The sequence below is a fragment of the Chlorocebus sabaeus genome, chromosome 7 (genome assembly GCF_047675955.1).
Source record: "Chlorocebus sabaeus isolate Y175 chromosome 7, mChlSab1.0.hap1, whole genome shotgun sequence".
Classification (NCBI taxonomy): domain Eukaryota; kingdom Metazoa; phylum Chordata; class Mammalia; order Primates; family Cercopithecidae; genus Chlorocebus; species Chlorocebus sabaeus.
Genome location: NC_132910.1, coordinates 27,496,512 through 27,514,483, shown reverse-complemented (window position 1 = coordinate 27,514,483; position 17,972 = coordinate 27,496,512). Strand labels below are relative to the sequence as shown.

At 40.0% G+C, this 17,972-nt stretch overlaps 1 protein-coding gene across 1 annotated transcript in view; it reads left to right on the top strand.

Annotated features, from left to right (window-relative positions):
• SCARB2 (scavenger receptor class B member 2) overlaps window positions 1–17,643 on the top strand; it is a 55,811-nt gene extending 38,168 nt beyond the window's left edge. Inside the window, exons 6-12 of the mRNA XM_007998945.3 lie at window positions 405–524; window positions 1,992–2,161; window positions 6,365–6,483; window positions 7,880–7,953; window positions 10,096–10,147; window positions 13,010–13,168; window positions 14,641–17,643. Coding sequence (XP_007997136.2) covers window positions 405–524; window positions 1,992–2,161; window positions 6,365–6,483; window positions 7,880–7,953; window positions 10,096–10,147; window positions 13,010–13,168; window positions 14,641–14,679 — 733 coding nt within the window. The 3' untranslated portion in view covers window positions 14,680–17,643. The remainder of the gene's footprint in view (window positions 1–404; window positions 525–1,991; window positions 2,162–6,364; window positions 6,484–7,879; window positions 7,954–10,095; window positions 10,148–13,009; window positions 13,169–14,640) is intronic.
• Window positions 17,644–17,972: the final 329 nt, after the last annotated feature.

Below are 17,972 nucleotides of genomic sequence, written 5' to 3'. Positions count from 1 at the left end.
AGTCTTGTAATTATTATTCTACAAATCAAGGTGGTGGTAAAACATCTTACAGAGTAAATATTAGTGATTTGTAGATTTATCATGGCCAGGCATGAATTACAGGCCAGTGAAACTTCCCACTCTTGCTTAGTAGTCATTGAGTGATGTGTAGTAGCTACAGCACAAATACTTTTCAAACCACCACATGTTTTGGGCTATTTGGCCATTGCCTCTATGAAAACTGATTTGGGACCAGGGACCTACTTTTTCTCCCCCCTGATCTAATTAACACTGTTTGTGTCTGTGTATGGAGAAGATACTGTGGGTAGATAGCTCCAGTTAAATCTTGCAAAGTCCTGACTGTTTAAGAGAATCTAAACTCAAATGTGATCATCTTTACTCTTTCTTGCGCTTATCAATTATAGGTCACTTGACTGGTGGATAACAGACAAGTGCAATATGATTAATGGAACAGATGGAGATTCTTTTCACCCACTAATAACCAAAGATGAGGTCCTTTATGTCTTCCCATCTGATTTTTGCAGGTAAAAGTTTTAAAGATAAGTTCTTTTTTAAAAATAAGGTCTTTCACTGCAAGACCACTAAAAGCATGAGGAATATATGTAGGCACACTTATTATGCATGGATATTTATGCTTAATCAGTGATACATGCTGATGGCACATCCAGACAGTATAGTGTACTGGTTCACAGCACAGACTCCTGACTGTTGGTTTGAATCTTAGCTGTACCACTTATAGCTGTGTGACCTTGGGCAAATTACTTAACCGCTCTGTACCTCACTTTCCTCATTTGTAAAACAAAGAAATTGTTAACTATGTTAGAAGTTATGAGGACAAATGAGTTAGTATTAGTAAAATACTTAGCCCAGGGCTTGTCACACAGTAACCAATATTAAGTGTTGGCTCTTAGTTACTATTATGCTCTGTCAAGCATATATTGACCTGGCCTACTTCCAGTCAATAGGTTGTCTCTACATGGAAGCCAAATAGAGGATACTATTGTCCATATTTCAGGAGAGTGGTGTCCTCAGGGGAGACAGAGACGGAATGGAATCAAGAGCATTACGTAGATAGGTTTGGTTATATCCATAATATAATTTTTATTTGTCTAAGTGGCGGATACAAAGGTATTTGTTAGAATATTTTTTTCTCTTTCTGGTGCCTAAAATATTTCATTAAAAAATGCTGTGGGGGTGGTTCGTGCAGTGAAACCACCTATGTTATTCACAACCTTGCGAGAGATGTATCAACAGCTCTGGTTCAGAGATGAAAAAGTGCGGCCCAGAAGGCTATTCCGGCCAGCCTTCAAAGGAAGGGCTGAAGGCTCACTGGTGACTGTACATCAAAGTGGTCTGTGAGGCACTATGCAGTGTAAGCGGTGGTCATATTACATGGGACCATATTTTAAATCAGTAAGAATGAAAGGCAGAATTACGTTGAACTCCATTTAAATAAATGACTAGGGCAAAACTTGGAATCTGATTTTTTTTTTGGTAGGGGGAAGGAATGAATATCAAAGTGTATATTCTAATAAGATATGTGTCCAATGTGACACTTTTCAAGTACCTAAGACCCTACAAGGCCACGGCCATCGCTGCCTATTCTACCTTAGCTTTGGCTGTGCCATGCCCTGACTTTCCTGGCTTTGCTGGTGGCCCGTCTACACTGGCATGTGTCCATGCAGGTCTAGAGGCCTCTTATTTTTTATGTGAATCTCTATTCTAAATGTTATCATCTTAATTTTCTACCACATATTGTTTTTTCTTGTTTGGATAATACCTCCATTGCTACCACTTAAACACCTTTCACTACAATTCATCTTCTGCTTTATTACACGTTGAGCTGACAGAATGCCTTCCAAACATTCTTTTCTACTTACCCTATGAGCTTCTGGCCACATTGTACCTGAGAACTGTTGCTAACTTGTGGATTTGGGGCAGATTACAATGACCAGAGTCTACATTCACTTTTTATTCTTACATCCTAACAGGTCAGTGTATATTACTTTCAGTGACTATGAGAGTGTACAGGGACTGCCTGCCTTTCGGTATAAAGTTCCTGCAGAGATATTAGCTAATACGTCAGACAATGCTGGCTTCTGTATACCTGAGGGAAACTGCCTGGGCTCAGGAGTTCTGAATGTCAGCATCTGCAAGAATGGTAAGAACTCAAGAGAGGGGATATGATAGGGGTGTCAAGAATGCAGAAGGATTGGAGTTCAACAAATAATATGTAGCTGGGCATAGTGGCACACACCTACAGTACCAGCTACTAAGGATGCTGAGGTGGGATGATCACTTGAGCCCAGGAGTTCTCAAGTCCATCCTGGGCAACATAGTGAGACCCTTGTCTCCAAAAAACAAAACAAACAGAAAAGAATATGTTGTCAGCCCGATAGAAAAATCAGCTTCTTTCAAGAATAATGTTTCATAACATGGCTATTGAATGGTAAAAAAAATTATTGGCTTTTCTGTGATGCTTTTTATTTCTAGAATGCCATGTCGTGTTTTTTTTCTGGACGGTGGTTTAGAAGTCTTAACAGTAATAATAGCTCATGTTTACTAAGCACCTGATGTATGCCAGTCGCTGTCCTAAGTGCTTTACATATTTGCATGTAGTTAATGCATGCAAAACATTAATTGATTTCGTGTTCAAAACAATGCTGAGTCTGGGCACAGTGGCTCATGCCTGTGTTCCCAGCGCTTTGAGAGGCTGCGGTGGGAGGATTGCTTGAGTCCAGGGGTTCAAGATCAGCCCGGGCAACATAGCAAGACCCCTGTCTCTACAAAAATAAAAATAAAAAAAATTTAAAAATTAGCCGGGTGTGGCGGCACACACCTGTAGTCACAGCTGCTCAGGAGGCTGAGTCAGGGAGACTGCTTGAGCCCAGGAGTTTGAGGTTGCAGTGTGCTGTGATTGTGCTACTGCACTCCAGCCTGGGCAATAGAGTGATTCCGCACCTCCCGGCCAAAAACAAATGCTAAAAGAAAAAGTGGACAACTCGGTTTTAAGAAAGTGCATATCATGGCAAAGATTCTCAGTGATTTTGAAGCAGAGTTAGTTTTAAACCCTGACACAAATGTCCCAGTGTTTCTTAAGGTCAGAGCTACTCTGCTCCTTTCCGTGAATGAGGCAGAATTATCAGTGGCACAACTGACAAAACTATTGTCTTCATCTTGAAGAGTAGTTTTAATAGCCACAAGTTGCAGAATTATTCACAACGACCTTACAGATAGTAGATATTCAGCGGCCTGTTTTTATAAGTGGGGAAACGGGCTCAGAGAGGTAACACAATTTGGATGCAACTCCTCCCTCTGAGCAGATCTCTGGTGGAACTCAGGGTCTTCTCATATTTGCCCTGTGATTCCCTCTTTGGCTATAATTCCTCTCTAAAGTTTCTCTGGAGAGCTCTCTCTGTAGTCCCTTTCTCCTGAATAAAGTAATGTGCTCACTTTTGCTCCCGTATTAACTCGTTTTAAAATCTCCTTTCAGGCCTGGCATGGTGGTGTGTGCCTGTAGACCCAGCTACTCAGGAGGCTATGGTGGAAGAGTCGCTTGAGTCCGGTTTGATTCTAGCCTGGGCAACATAGCGAGACTCCATCTTTTAAAAAAGAAAAAAAAAAAAGAATAAGATATCATTTTGGAATAAGTCTGAGGTCAGCAGTATACCTCCTGATCCTTGTCTGAGAGGGCAGTGACCCCCACACCTGGCCTGACATCAGAATTATCTGGATAGTTATTAAAATATGTTGGTGAGGCACAGTGGATCATGCCTGTAATCCTAAGACTTTAGGAGGCTGAAGCAGGAGGCTCACTTGAGGCCAGGAGTTTAGACCTGCTGGGCAACAGGGAGACCCCATCTGAACAAAAATTTAAAAATTAGCTGGTCATAGCTCAGCATACACCTATAGTCCCAGATACTCAGGAGGCTGAGGCTGGAGGGTTGCTTGAGCCCAGGAATTCAAGGCTGCAGTGAGCTATGATTGCAACATTGCACTCCAGCCTGGGCAACAGAGTATCCAAAAAAAATTTATATATAGATATAAAATATATATATGTTACATATGCATTATATATAGTGTATATATTATATTGTGTATATATTATATATAGTGTATTATATAGTATATATATAATATGCAACTGACAAAAGTATTTTCTTCATCTTGAAGACCAGGTTTAACAGCCACGTGTGTGTATATATATATTTATGTATGTATATGTTAATATATTTGTTAATATATGAATATATTAACAAATTATTGTTATATAAATATGTATATATCTGCATATACATATATTTGCTATATTTTAATATACTAGGTATGTATATAGGTATACACACACCTGTGCACAAGCATGCACACACACACACGAATGCCCTAGGGTCCCATGTTGAACATACCAGGGCCCCAGAATCTACACTTTTAACAAGTGATTTCCATAAAGATGGCGTCTAGGTATTTGGGGACCATTGTGCGAGGGAACATGGTGCCCTTTACCTGGAGATAAAGACCAAGGGTGCATGGGGACAAGTTCCTGGTTGTGATCTCCCCCATTGCCTTACTGGTGAATAGTCCTGAAACAGTGTCCCTGCCCCCTCATCTGGTGTGCATCTGGCTCGAAGCAAAAATGTAGATAAATTTTCTCTTGCTGTTTTTATTAAATTCTGTTTCCTCAAGAAGCTGATGCCAGAATCAACAGAAATATTCTACTTTACACATTTAAACTTCTTGCTACAATCCTTTTCCTCTGTTATGTATTCCCAAATTGGGACTGTAGCGAAACTCTCCAGGATCATCCTCCAGTGTTTTGAATTCTCCAGGGAAACATTTTGGATAGCAGGATGAGTGAGTGTTCTGGAGTCAGGCAGATCTGAGTTTGAATCCTATTCTATTTGTTGGCAAATTGGCCAAAGTTTATTAAGGAGGGTTCCAGACATCAGTTTTCTCATTAATAAAATGGAGGTGGTTATAGCTTCTTGAGGTTGTGTGAGAGTTAGAAATAATGTATATAAAACACTCAGGATGGTAGTCCTTATTAAGCCCTCAACAGATTTTAAAAATACATTTTCGAGGTCATTATCGGTCACAAAGAAGGAAGTCATGGCTTTGTGGAACTGTTCAGCAGTAAACAGCAAAATGCGTGTGCATGTGAGAGATATGTGATGTGTTCCTTGAGCCATGGGCTGGTGGATATGTAAGCAAATTTAAATAACTTGCCGATAAGCTCCTTTCTCCAAAAATATATTGCCCTGGCAGCAATTATTGGGTCCCTCTCTTCTTTTCAATAGCCAGATCTAGAATAGGTTTCCTTAGTACCTTGTTTCCTTATTTGGTTCTCTCTCTCTCTCTCTCTCTCTCTCTCTCTATATATATATATATATATATAAAACATTAAATTTACATAAGCACTTATTTGGTTCTTAAAATGAATAGGAAAGGAAAAAAACTCAGAATCTTTGTGATCTGGTTAGAGGCTGGGTGTATAGCACAACCAGGCTAACTCTTAAAAAATTATATACGCCAGGTGTGGTGGCTCAAGCCTGTAATCTCAGCACTCAGCACTTCGGAAGGCTGAGGCGGGCAGATCACTTGAGGTAAGGAGTTTGAGACCAGCCTGGCCAACATGGCAAAACACTGTCTCTACTAAAAATACAAAAAAATTATCTGGGTGTGGTGGCATGTGCCCGTAGTCCCAGCTACTTGGGAGGCTGAGGCAGGAGAATCACTTGAACCCGGGAGGCAGAGGTTGCAGTGAGCTGAGATCGTGCCTATCTTTGGTTAAAAAAACCAAAAAACAAAAAACAAAACCACCACAATTTAAAAAAAAATTTTTAATTTTAGAAATAACAAGAAATAAAAAGCCCACTTACTCCTAGAGAATTGTAGTTGAAACTAGTGCTTTGAGGTACAATACCCCTCATTCACTTAGTATTCTGCCTTTATAACCTGATGGCTAGCTGTCCCTGGGTAGATTTTGTAACTTTTGTGAACCTCACTTTCTTGAAATGCAAAGTGAGGCTAATAGTTCAAACTTCATTGGGCTGTTGGGAGCATTAATTAAAATAATGTATATGAAGCACTTATACTTTAACTTCTGTAAATATATGTTGAAGAATAAATAATTCAGCCTGAACTTCAGTATATAATGAGGAATAAAAAATTGGGGGTAAATGAGATGTCAGAAGATGAAGTATAAATCCTGAACTAGGAGGTAAAGAATGGTGTTTTAGCCTGCCCAAGTTAATTGATATGTAGCTTTTTAATTTTTCTTTAGGAACCAGGCTGTGGCCAGGAACTTTTATATTCAGCTTAGATTTTAAGAACAGCATCATTCATTTCTGTTTTCCTTCAAACGCAGGTGCACCCATCATTATGTCTTTCCCACACTTTTACCAAGCAGATGAGAGGTTTGTTTCTGCCATAGAAGGCATGCACCCAAATAAGGAAGACCATGAGACATTTGTGGACATTAATCCTGTGAGTACATACTTCCTCCTGGTAAAAGAGCATATGTTTTATTCTGTCTATACAGTGTTCACCAGTTTAGTCCTGAGCCTTCTTTAAAAACATCCTTACTTTCATATACATATTCAAGTGGGAGAAATTAACCTTAGTGCTGGTGGAGGCAGTGTCTCCTAGCCCTGTAATTAGAAGGCTGAATTGTGTGGATTGAATAGCAGAAATACGAGCAAACCTGCCTTTAACAAAAAGCAACAGTGAAAACTCAGTTATTGGAAACTACTGAAATTGGACCCATGTAACCCGGTCAATCTTCTGTTGCTAGCCTTGGACCTCAACATATATTTATTTCTCCCCTTGGGACACAGATCAAAAAAGTTAAAGATGTCCCTTTGCTTCCTCACTGCCAGGAGTATTTTGGTTGAAATATGAATATGTATATTAACCTCAGGCACTTTTGGCAAACTTCTTTCTACAGGTTATTTGAGAGTTTATTATCTTATTAATTATAAAGGTATCAGATATACATAGAGGAGACATACATATATGTATGTGTATGTGTGTGTGTATGTGTGTGTGTGTATAATACACATTTAATCCTGTATTCATAGAGGAGAAAAACAAAAACCATGCTAACCATGTCTTCATTTTTGGAATTTGAACATTATAGACCAATAAAAAAAAAAAGCAAGAACATTCTTTTAGCACAGTATTTTATGGGTACTTCACACTCTTAGCTACATACATTGCATTTGTATCTGAGAAACCATTGATCTTATGCTCTGGTGAATAAGATCGTGTGTGGTTTTCTCCCTTTTCTCTCTTAGCCATCAGCTGATCAGTTCCCTTGGATCAGCCAAACTGTTAGCAGTGCTTGTCACCAAGGGATGAATGCAGTCTTATAACCTTAGTGCAAAGATGGAGCTGCCCTAAGGAAGACAAGTGCTGCAGTTGTCCCCCATGGCTGTGCTAGGTGGGCCCTATACTTCGATGCCACTCTCTGGCAGTGACCACCACCCTCTGCTTAGCTCTCTGGACAACTGCCTGGAAATCCAGACGTGACAGGCTACCTTTTGGGTCTCCTTCCTGTGGGAGTCCTTCTGAGGCTGTGCTACTCAGAGTGGCAGCATCCTGGGAGCTTGTTAGAAATGGCCAGTCTACTGAATCAGAGCCTACATTTTAACAGGATTCCCAAGGACCCACATTCATACTCATGTTTGAGACACATTGGTGTACCAGCCACCTAATACATGGTTCTCATTCTGTTCTGGGGATCACTTTTACTTGTTTCCACTCTAACACATGGTAATGGTCACCTTGTTTATCAGGACTACACAGAAATGGTGCTCTGTTGAAAAAGTTGTTTGCAGTTTAATAAATCCTAATGTTTCCTTTTCACTTCTCTGATTTGCAGTTGACTGGAATAATCCTAAAAGCAGCCAAGAGGTTCCAAATCAACATTTATGTCAAAAAATTAGATGACTTTGTGTAAGTTTTGTTTCTTTCTATGGAGGAGACAGCAGTTTTGCTCCATTGCCCTTCTGGTGGGGTTGATGGCAGGAGGAGTACAGCCTACTTCACCTAAGTCTGCTCACCCCTGCCCTTCAGGGATGGGGCAGGATCAGCATTTTCATGGGTGCCTTGGTCTTGGAATTTACTTGTTGTATTTAATCATACAGTTACAGAGTGCTTCCCATGGATCAGGTATTATTCTTAGCACCTTATGTAGATTCACATATAACCTTATATTGTCCCCATTTTACAGATGAGGAAACAGAAGCAGAGCGTTTAGGTAACTTGCTAGAGGCCACACAGTCTTACTGTCTAGTCAACTTTTACCCACTCCACTAAGCCTTTCTCTCATGCACCTTGACTCTCTTGGTGTATTAGGCTGTTCTTGTGTCGCTATAAAGAAATACCTGGCCGGGCACAGTGGCTCACGCCTGTAATCCCAGCACTTTAGGAGGCCAAGGTGGGTGGATCACGAGGTCAGGAGATCGAGACCATCCTGGCCAACATGGTGAAACCCCGTCTCTACTAAAAATTCAAAAATTAGCTGCGCATGGTGGTGGGTGCCTGTAATCCGAGCTATTTGAGAGGCTGAGGCAGGAGAATCGCTTGAACCAGGGAATCAGAGGTTGCAGTGAGCTGAGATAGTGCCACTACACTCCAGTCTGGTGACGGAGCAAGACTCTGTCTCAGGAAAAAAAAAAAAAGAGAGAGAGAGAGAGAGAGGGAGGGAGGGAGGGAGGGAAGGAAGTGGGGGAAGGGAAGGAAGGAAGGAAAGGAAGGAAAGAAAGACCTGAGATTGGTTAATTTATAAAGAGATTTAATTGGCTCACAGTTCCATAGGCTGTACAGGAAGCATGGTGCTGGCATCTGCTCAGTTTCTAGGGATGCCTCAGGCAGCTTTTGCTCATGATGGAAGATGAAGCAGGAACAAGGTACGTCACATGGGGTGAGCAGGAGCAAGAGAGAGAGGAGGGGAGGTGCCACACACTTTTAAATACCAGATTTCATGAGAACTCGCTGTCACAAGGACAGCACCAAGGGAATTGTGCTAAACCATTCATGAGAAATCCACCGCCATGATCCAACCACTGCCCACCAAGCCCCACCTCCAATACTGGGGATTACATTTCACCCTGAGATTGGGGGAAAAAGTATCCAAACTCTATCACTTAGAGACTTGAGACAGAGTCTCTTCCTCTTCCCCTCTCTCTGTTCCCACTGGTCCCACTTGGGGCCAACCATAACTCTCATTTGTATAGTTATAATCTCTTGAGTCTAGCCTTACCTTCCCATGCTGCAACTTAATTTGGATTCCAAAGTATAATCTCCTGCTCAGATTTTTCAATGGGAATTTTTTAGGAATGAAATAAACAGGATGCAAAACTATGCATAATTATCTATCTATAAAACTTGACTTGTTTACCTCATTGAATTTGCCAGATTTAATACCAGGTGTCATGGCTTTTTCTAAGAAGTAGATGTGGTTTACAAGAATGCATTTTGTCATCTGTGTATGTATTTCTGAGGCAGTATAATTTAGTAGTTAAGAGCTGGAACCTTAGAATCAAAGTGGAATTACATTTCTGGCTCCATCACTTACTTGTAGCGATCCTAGGCAAATTATGTAGCCTCTCTGAGTCAGAATTTTCTCATCTGTAAACCTAGGACAGTAATACCTACTACATGTTACTACTGTAGGAATTGAGTGAGATAATATCCCAAAAACACCTGGCACAGAGCTGGTATGTGGTACGTGCTCAGTTGGCTCTTGTTGCAAAGACGGTACTTCAGTGGCTTAGTTACAAAACACACTGAGGAGTGACAGCTTTGTTCTGTCAACTGGAGCCTTCTCTGATGACTCTAAGGAGAATAGTAATCATTTTAAGGAATCTGCCTTCAGTATCTTGTGTTTTGATAAACGTACAGCACTTGAATTGCTAGACAGACTGGAATCTAACTTGTGGTGTGTATGTTTGCAAAGATAACTAAGAAATCAGTAAATTCTGGGTAATTTAAGAAATAAGTATACTGGAATCTTCATATAAATGTGTCTGTCCAGGAAAGTGTGCCATTGTGATGAGGATGTCTCTGAAACAATCTCATCCTTTATTTTTGTAGTGAAACGGGAGACATTAGAACCATGGTTTTCCCAGTGATGTACCTCAATGAGGTAAGTCCTGAGACAGAGGGAGCCACGGGTGTTTTCAGACTCAGAAAAAAATCCATTATGATGTCTATTGTTGTAGTTATGTGTAAGTTATGACAAAAAGGCAAAAGATTTTTAAAACCTGTTATTCCTCTGAAAATTTCACTTAAATGTTCACATGAATCTGCCTGTGTCTGAGAGCTGATTTGGAGAAATTACGGAAAGAAATTTTCCTTCTCAAGAACACTATTTGGGCAAAACTCCCTTTTGGGGAGCTGCTCATGTAAGAAACAAAAACAGGAAAATGAGCCATTGGCAGGCATTGTTGAAGCAGGGAAATAGCTCACACTCAGATAGATGCCAGCTAGACCTTTGTCTCCTCCTCCTTTGAAACCATGCTGGTTTAAGACACCTGTGGTAAATTCTTTTCTGAATCACATATCACGTTTACTGTAGTTATATCTCCTCAGTTTCTCCTGCTTCCACCCAGCTTGAGGAAAAAAACACAGGTTTTTTTAAACTTCAACGAATTCTTGACTGGCAAATTTCTACTTTTTATTGTTTTTCTATTTCCTAAAAATACTTGCTGCTTGTAGAATATCGCATAACAGAGATTAGCAAGAAAAAGAAAAATTAAAATCACTATTCACAAAATCTGTGTCAGCCTGATAATATTGTTTCTATTTTATTTTACTCAATGTGTTGTACAGTTTTTTCCAGTAACAACTTTAAAAGGTAATCTAATGTTTTACATTTTATAAAATGTGTGCTCTTTATAGAACTCTTAGAAATTTTTTTAAAAATTGATTTAAAAAGTAAATTACTGATAAGTCCCTCTCTCTCAGAGACAGGTGCAGTTCAGATGTCAACTCCTGATATTTTTGTGTTCTTGCTATTACATAGCTGAAATCATATGATAGATACAATTTTATATCTTTTTTTCTTCATTTAGCATTATATTGGTATTCACATTTACAAACTTTTAAGGGTTTGTGATTACAATTCTAAGATGAGGTTTTTATTGTTTCATAGGAAAAATTCAGGCAATATTTACCAATTCATAGTATCTCTTTGCAATTGCTCCTGGATTATCCATGTTCCTGTTTGTGGGCCGGGGCATGAAAGTAGGTCTTTTTGAAAATGCAGAAGGGCCCTTTTCTGCCAGTTTCTGTTAAGTTGTGGCATATTTGAAGTCCTTCCACCCCCAACTTCTACTTCGCTTTTTTGTGAAAGACTAGATTAAGTCCAGGTGTGTGGAGTGGAACCTTGTATTTTTGCTGCCTCCTAGGAACAGCTTGATTATTCTCTTCTCTAGAAAAATAAAATGTTAGACCTGGAAGCGACCTTGGAGACTGTTGCCGCACCACCTTTTTACCGAGGAGGAAACTCTAGCCAGTTATTGGAAAAACTGTCTTAGAACCCAATCCCCTGACTCAGTCCAGTGAAAAACAATTTCTTTTTTTTTTTTTTTTTTTTTTTGAGACAGGGTCTCACACCCTGTGCAGTGGTGCAATTTCGGCGCCTGCAGCCTCGACTTCCTGGGCTCAAGTGATCCTCCCACCTCTGCCTTCCAAGTAGCTGGAACTACAGGTGTGTGCCACCATGGCTGGCTAAATTTTTTTTTTTTTTTTTTCCTGAGATGGAGTCTAGCTCTGTTACCCAGGCTGGAGGGCAGTGGCCCAATCTCAGCTCACTGCAACCTCTGCCTCCTGGGTTCAAGCGATTCTCATGCCTCAGCCTCCCAAATAGCTGGGACTAAGGTGCCCACCACCACACCTGGGTAAGTTTTGTATTTTTAGCAGTGATGAGGTTTCATCATGTTGAAACTCATGACCTCAAGTGATCTGCCCACCTCGGCCTCCCAAAGTGCTGGGATTACAGGCATGAGCCACCATGCCCAGCCCCGGCTAATTTTTGTATTTTTGTAGAGAGGTGGTTTCACCACATTGCTCAGGCTGGTCTCAAACTCTTGAGCTCAAGCAGTCTGCTTGCTTTGGCCTCCCCAAAGTGCTGGGATTACAGGCGTGTGCAACTATGCCAGGCCTCCAATGCAAATTAAGCGTAAACTAGGCCAGAATTGTTGCTCATAATTTCTATGGAATTAAGCTCTTCAGATACCTCACTCATTACACTAGGTGGTAATTCCTCTGCTCGGCATACACTAAGTGTTATTCTAGTACATTTCCTACTACCAACAGTCTCTGGAATTCTGGTTAGCCCACAACTTCGCTGAGCACTTTCTGTAGAGGGCTGTGGTCCTGATTACTATAGATGTAACCAAGAAAGAAATTATACTTTCCACATACCATTTTTGGAGTGTTCCATTTATTTATTCATTTAATCAGCCAGCATTAATCAAGCACCTACTGTGTGCTGGGTGCTATACCCAGTGTGGAGGTGACTGAGGTTAAGTCTTGCCTTCAGGGTCTTCACAGTCATTGTAAGATAGACAGTTACCATGCAGAGTGCAAGGACAATGATGGAGGTAGAGAGTGAGATGGAAACTTAGGGAAGAGGCCTTTGACTAGGCCTGAGGTAGCCAGAGAAAACTTTTGGAAGGAAGTGATGCTGAGCTGATTTTTAAGGATGAATTGGAATTATCTGACATAAAACAAAAGATGATACCGTCTCAGTATTTCTGAATACATTTTACCTCCTTTTTCCAATCTATTTTAAGAGTAAAAAGATGTCTTCAGGAGAAGACAAGATATTAATGAATAAATGTCCCTTCTGATTACTCTGACTTATAAATGGATTTTCAGTATATTTGGTTTGCTAACAGGAGGAGATTCCCAAATTGTATTAAATAAAGGAAAGATATAGCAAAAAAAGGTTACACACTGGATGTTTAGTCATCAAGGGAATACTATTTTCTTGCCTCTCCAGAGTGTTCTCATTGATAAAGAGACGGCGAGTCGACTGAAGTCTGTGATTAACACTACTTTGATTATCACCAACATACCCTACATCATCATGGCACTGGGTGTGTTCTTCGGTTTGGTTTTTACCTGGCTTGCATGCAAAGGACAGGGATCCATGGATGAGGTGAGAACTGGCTGAAGGAACTTCTTCCTTATTGGATAACTTTACCTGAGGAATTCAACTGTACTTCACTGAAGGGCTGTCAGCTGGCTTATTAGGATGAATTCTGGGATTTTGTGCTGGGCATAGTGACTTCATTCTTATTTTACTGTTGGACCAAATGGGAAGCAAAGGAAGTATGTCAAAGAAGGTGGAGGGATAGAATGTACCATCTAGTATTTGGGGAATAGAATCTCTTTGGATATATCCCCTGGGAGTTAACTTTACATCTTTGAAAACAATAACCTGAAAGAAAAGGAAGAATATATAACAGTTACACATCTGATCTTTGGTGTCAGACTGCCTGAGTTCAAATCCCAGTTCTGCCACTTAACAGCTATACGACCCTAGAAACTGTGCTTCAATTTCTTCATCTGTAAAATGGGATAATAAAAGCCTCCCTTATGAGTTAGTTTTTCATGAGGATTAGATGATATAGTAGACATAAAGGACTTGGCCCAGTGTTAGCATATAGTAAGAGCTCAATAAAGGATTAAGTATTATTAAATATGATAAAACAGCTCCAAGATTATAGAGCAAGGCAGGCAGGGCCCTGCTTGGAAAGAATCCCTGATGTATTCGAAGATACCTATGATTTAGGTATCACTGCATAATAAATGATTGGAACATGGGCATACTTTCCAAGAAGGCTAGGATAAAGAGTTGGGTTGGCCTCTTCAGTGACCAGCAGCCCAACCAGGAACCTGAATACCTCCAATGAGCCTTTTCTGTAGAAGCCCTTCTTAAATTTTCTGCAACTTCCTTTTTTACAACAGAGGCCTTTTTTTCCTCCAGTTTCCTCAACTAAGTGTCCGAGGCAAATGTGAAGTAGAAAATAAATAAGTGAAACCATCTGAGTAAAATTAGCTGAATTTCCCTGACTTCCATATTCTTCCATTATTTCTCTTATCCCATGCCAGTCACTTTAGCTTGAATTAGCTGTGAGGCAAACTATTTTGCCATTTCTATGTGTGGATCTTCCAGTCTGACTTTGTGCAGTCACTGAAATTGTCTTAAGCACAAATGAAACCTCATGGAAATGTTAATTACTGCTCCTATAATTAACCTTCCTCATATATTCAACAAGCAAGCAATTACTGAGAACTACTATCTCTGAGACACTACTCCTTAGTAAGTTTCAAACCAGGAAGCAGGCAAATTCCATAGAGTCTAAGTTTTATAATCCAGATCAGCACAGAGAAGGGTACTGCTCTGGTATTGAGGGTGAGAGTGGTCAGAAAAGGCCTCCTGAAAAAGTTAGGCCTGAATCTTCAAGAACAAGCAGCAGTCCAATAGGGGAGGTAAGGGGGATGAGCCACCTTCCTATAGGTCTCTCCTCCTTCCATGCCCCCACTCCTCACCCAAACGTTTCACACTGGGGAGAAGTTTCTGACATGAACACCTAACTTCTTTGTCTTCTCTCTGCTGTGTCTCAGGGAACAGCGGATGAAAGAGCACCCCTCATTCGAACCTAAACATTGCCTTTGCTTGGTGAAGAAACCATGTGAGCTGTCCTGACCTGGACCATGACGTGGGGAAACCCTCCACCTCCTCGCAGGCTTGTTGCCTGTTGAAAGAAGGGAAAAGACACGGCGCTGGCAAGTGATAGGAACATTCTGGCCAGAGGTTAAAGAGCAGGCTGACATGGCTGGCCATTAAGCTTTATAAAATCATGTGGGCTCTGAAATTGTTTTTTTATGTGTCTAGCAAGTATTTAATAAACCCATGTATAGTAATTTTGTTGTTGTTGGGTGCTGGTAGCTCCAGAATTTTGTGACCACTGTTGTGGGTAAAATGTCTCTGCATCACTTGTTAATGCTACGTGGTCTAACTTTATTCAGTATGCTTCATTCACCGAACTTTGTGCTCAAAATGCATATATACCATTTTATGTTGTATTCCATCATTTCACTTGCAAAACAGAAGTAAATAAGAGTTCGGGACCCAGGGTAAAATGGTAGCTTCATCCAGTATATCATTCAAATGCATCTGATTTCTAAAATATTACATATTACATTTTATGTTGATCTTCAGTTCATAATTCCTCCAGGAAAACTCAGTCTTCCAACTACAGTAAAATACTGGGTAGAATCAAATAGGAAAGGGGTTGGGTGGGGCAGTACCCATGAGTTGATAGTGATAAGCTTCTAAGGATTTTTAACTTGTACTTTTGTGAACGAAGAGAATGCATAAATAATGTCGGTGAGGATAAGTACAGATATTTCATGTAGAGTAGAATTAAATGCTAGTTATGATGCTTGTGGATAGTTAACTGTTATTTTTTTAGTCAAAATGATCGTGCTGTGAAAAGATGCTCCTGAGAGAATGTAATGAGTAACTGATTTTTCTTCCTGAGTCACCCTTGCCAAATATGATACTGTATTAATTAATCTAATATTGAGTGATTATTTGTAAAATTATGAATATGGGAAATCCATTTATCTACAGCCTAAGTTACACATAAGTTTCAGAAAGTGTGATTAGACTAAAGAGACATTTCTTCTGGGAAAGCCTTCTTGGTAATTTTGAAATTCTTTTTACAAGTTCTTTCCTCAGATTCAGTTCTTTCCAGTGTTTTGTAGCTCACAGTCACTCACTGAATAGAAAAACGTGTGCCCTACACTTCCTGTGACAATCATTTTGCTGACAGAATGATGGATGTTTAAAATATTGCACAAAGTACTTTAAAGAAAGGTCTGTTAGGACCAGAAGCAGAGACACCACTTTTCAAAAGACTTCTTGGTTTCAGCATAACCGAAGGCAGGGAATTGGGAGCCACCATATGTCACAGTGTTCAGAATTCAAGCATATATAAGGGCATTTTCTTTGATTCTCAAAGTTCACCATTCATTTTGAATTAAGAAGCCTATGCATTTAGCTGACAAAGTGCTTACAGAATTTCTTAACAACTGAACCACTCGAAAAGATTTTTTTTGTTTAAAACTAGATTTCAATGTAAGCAAATGAAGAAAAAATATATAGATTTCATTTCCATAGCTTCTTATCCCTGTATTGAGGTAATAAATTGTTTTACTGACAATTTTTCCTTTTTCTACACTAAAACAATATGTGATATGTTTCCCCTCTTGAAGAGGCAATTCATTAAACTCTCAACTTTTCTATAGAATCAAGATAGAAACTTTAGATACTCCAACTCACCAAAATGTAAAAAAACTAACAAAAATATTGGGTCTGCAATAATGCTAAATATCTAGATTTTTAGAATTTATAAATATTTAACTAGATAATTGGGCATGTCTTATTTATGCATGTACTTATCCATACTAATAAAATGGACACGCTAGTGCATACTTATTGGCTTAGTCCTATTATCAGGATAGAATCATCTGTGAGGATATTTTAAATACTGTAAATGATAACAGTTAATGATATACACATTTAGACTGAGTTACACACTGGCAGGGAGACCAAAAACATATTACTTCCATACTTCATGATTCTTTTTTTTGAGACCGTCTCACTCTGTCACCCAGGCTGGAGTGCAGTGGGGTGATCTCAGCTCACAGCAACCTCTGCCTCCCGGGTTCAAGCAATTCTGCCTCAGCCTCCCAAGTAGCTGGGACTACAGGCATGTGCCACCACACCCAGCTAGTATTTTTAGTGGAGACGGGGTTTCACCATGTTGGCCAGGATGGTCTCAATCTCCTGACCTTGCTAGCCACACGCCTCAGCTTCCCAAAGTGCTGGGATTACAGGTGTGAGCCACCGCCCCTGGCCTGTGTCATGTTTCTTAATAGTTACTTGGTTAAAATCACATTTGATACTATCCTTCTGAAAAGTCTGAGACAGACATACAAACTACAGTCAAAATTATAGCTTAAGAGGAATGAATGCACCTATTAGGCTTTAAGTTAAAGATAAATTATTTCTCATGCTTATTCTCTTGCGGTGGTTATCTTAGAAAGACCCTCAAAGGCTTTGTGATTGTAAGCACTGTCATGATCACAGAATGCAAGCTTCTGGTACCATGATCCTCAATTTAGGAAGAAACCAAGACAGAGAGCTTAACTCACTTCTCTCAGGGAAAATTAGGAGTTGAGCACAGGACAGGAAATGGGCTTTGCCACTTTTAGCTCCAGGCTTTTCCAACCAGATTTTATTTCCTTATGTTCTAGAAAGATCACTAATGGTCAAGTGGAACAAGCACTACACGACTAACCCCTATTGGGGTTTTTAACTTAAGGGAGGCTAATTTTTAATTTAAATTGCTTGAGATATGAGTTCTGCAAAAGGTGGTCCGTATCCTTGGCCCTCTGGGCATTATCACTAAATTGCTTGTGCCTGTTAACGAGAATACTGACCAGAATGCTCTTCATGTAGCTCATACAGTTGGTTCACTTCATGCGGTTCTTGATGTGTTTATTTCTACCCTTAATGCAATGAAATGTTTCACTAATAAAAAACCACTTTATATAAAATTGCACTAGAAGTTATATGTCATTGGATGTCCTGTTGTTTATGGAGTTTCACTGGAAAGATGTTCCTTGACAGAGGCAGCCCTGAGTCACACACTTGGACCATGTCTGATTTCAGCTTCGCTGTAGTGGATGGTTACAATCAGCCTGACAAGTTCCACTCCAAGCAGTCCCACACTCTGCTTTTCTGTCTTGAGTCTTTCTCAAGAGCCCTTGAGAAAGTATCAGGGAGTGAATAACCCAAGGCAACCCTCAACTAAATGGGGCAGGAGTCAGTCAGCTGATAGATGTTTCAATCCTCAGAGGACCAATTCTCAGGCTTATTCCACATG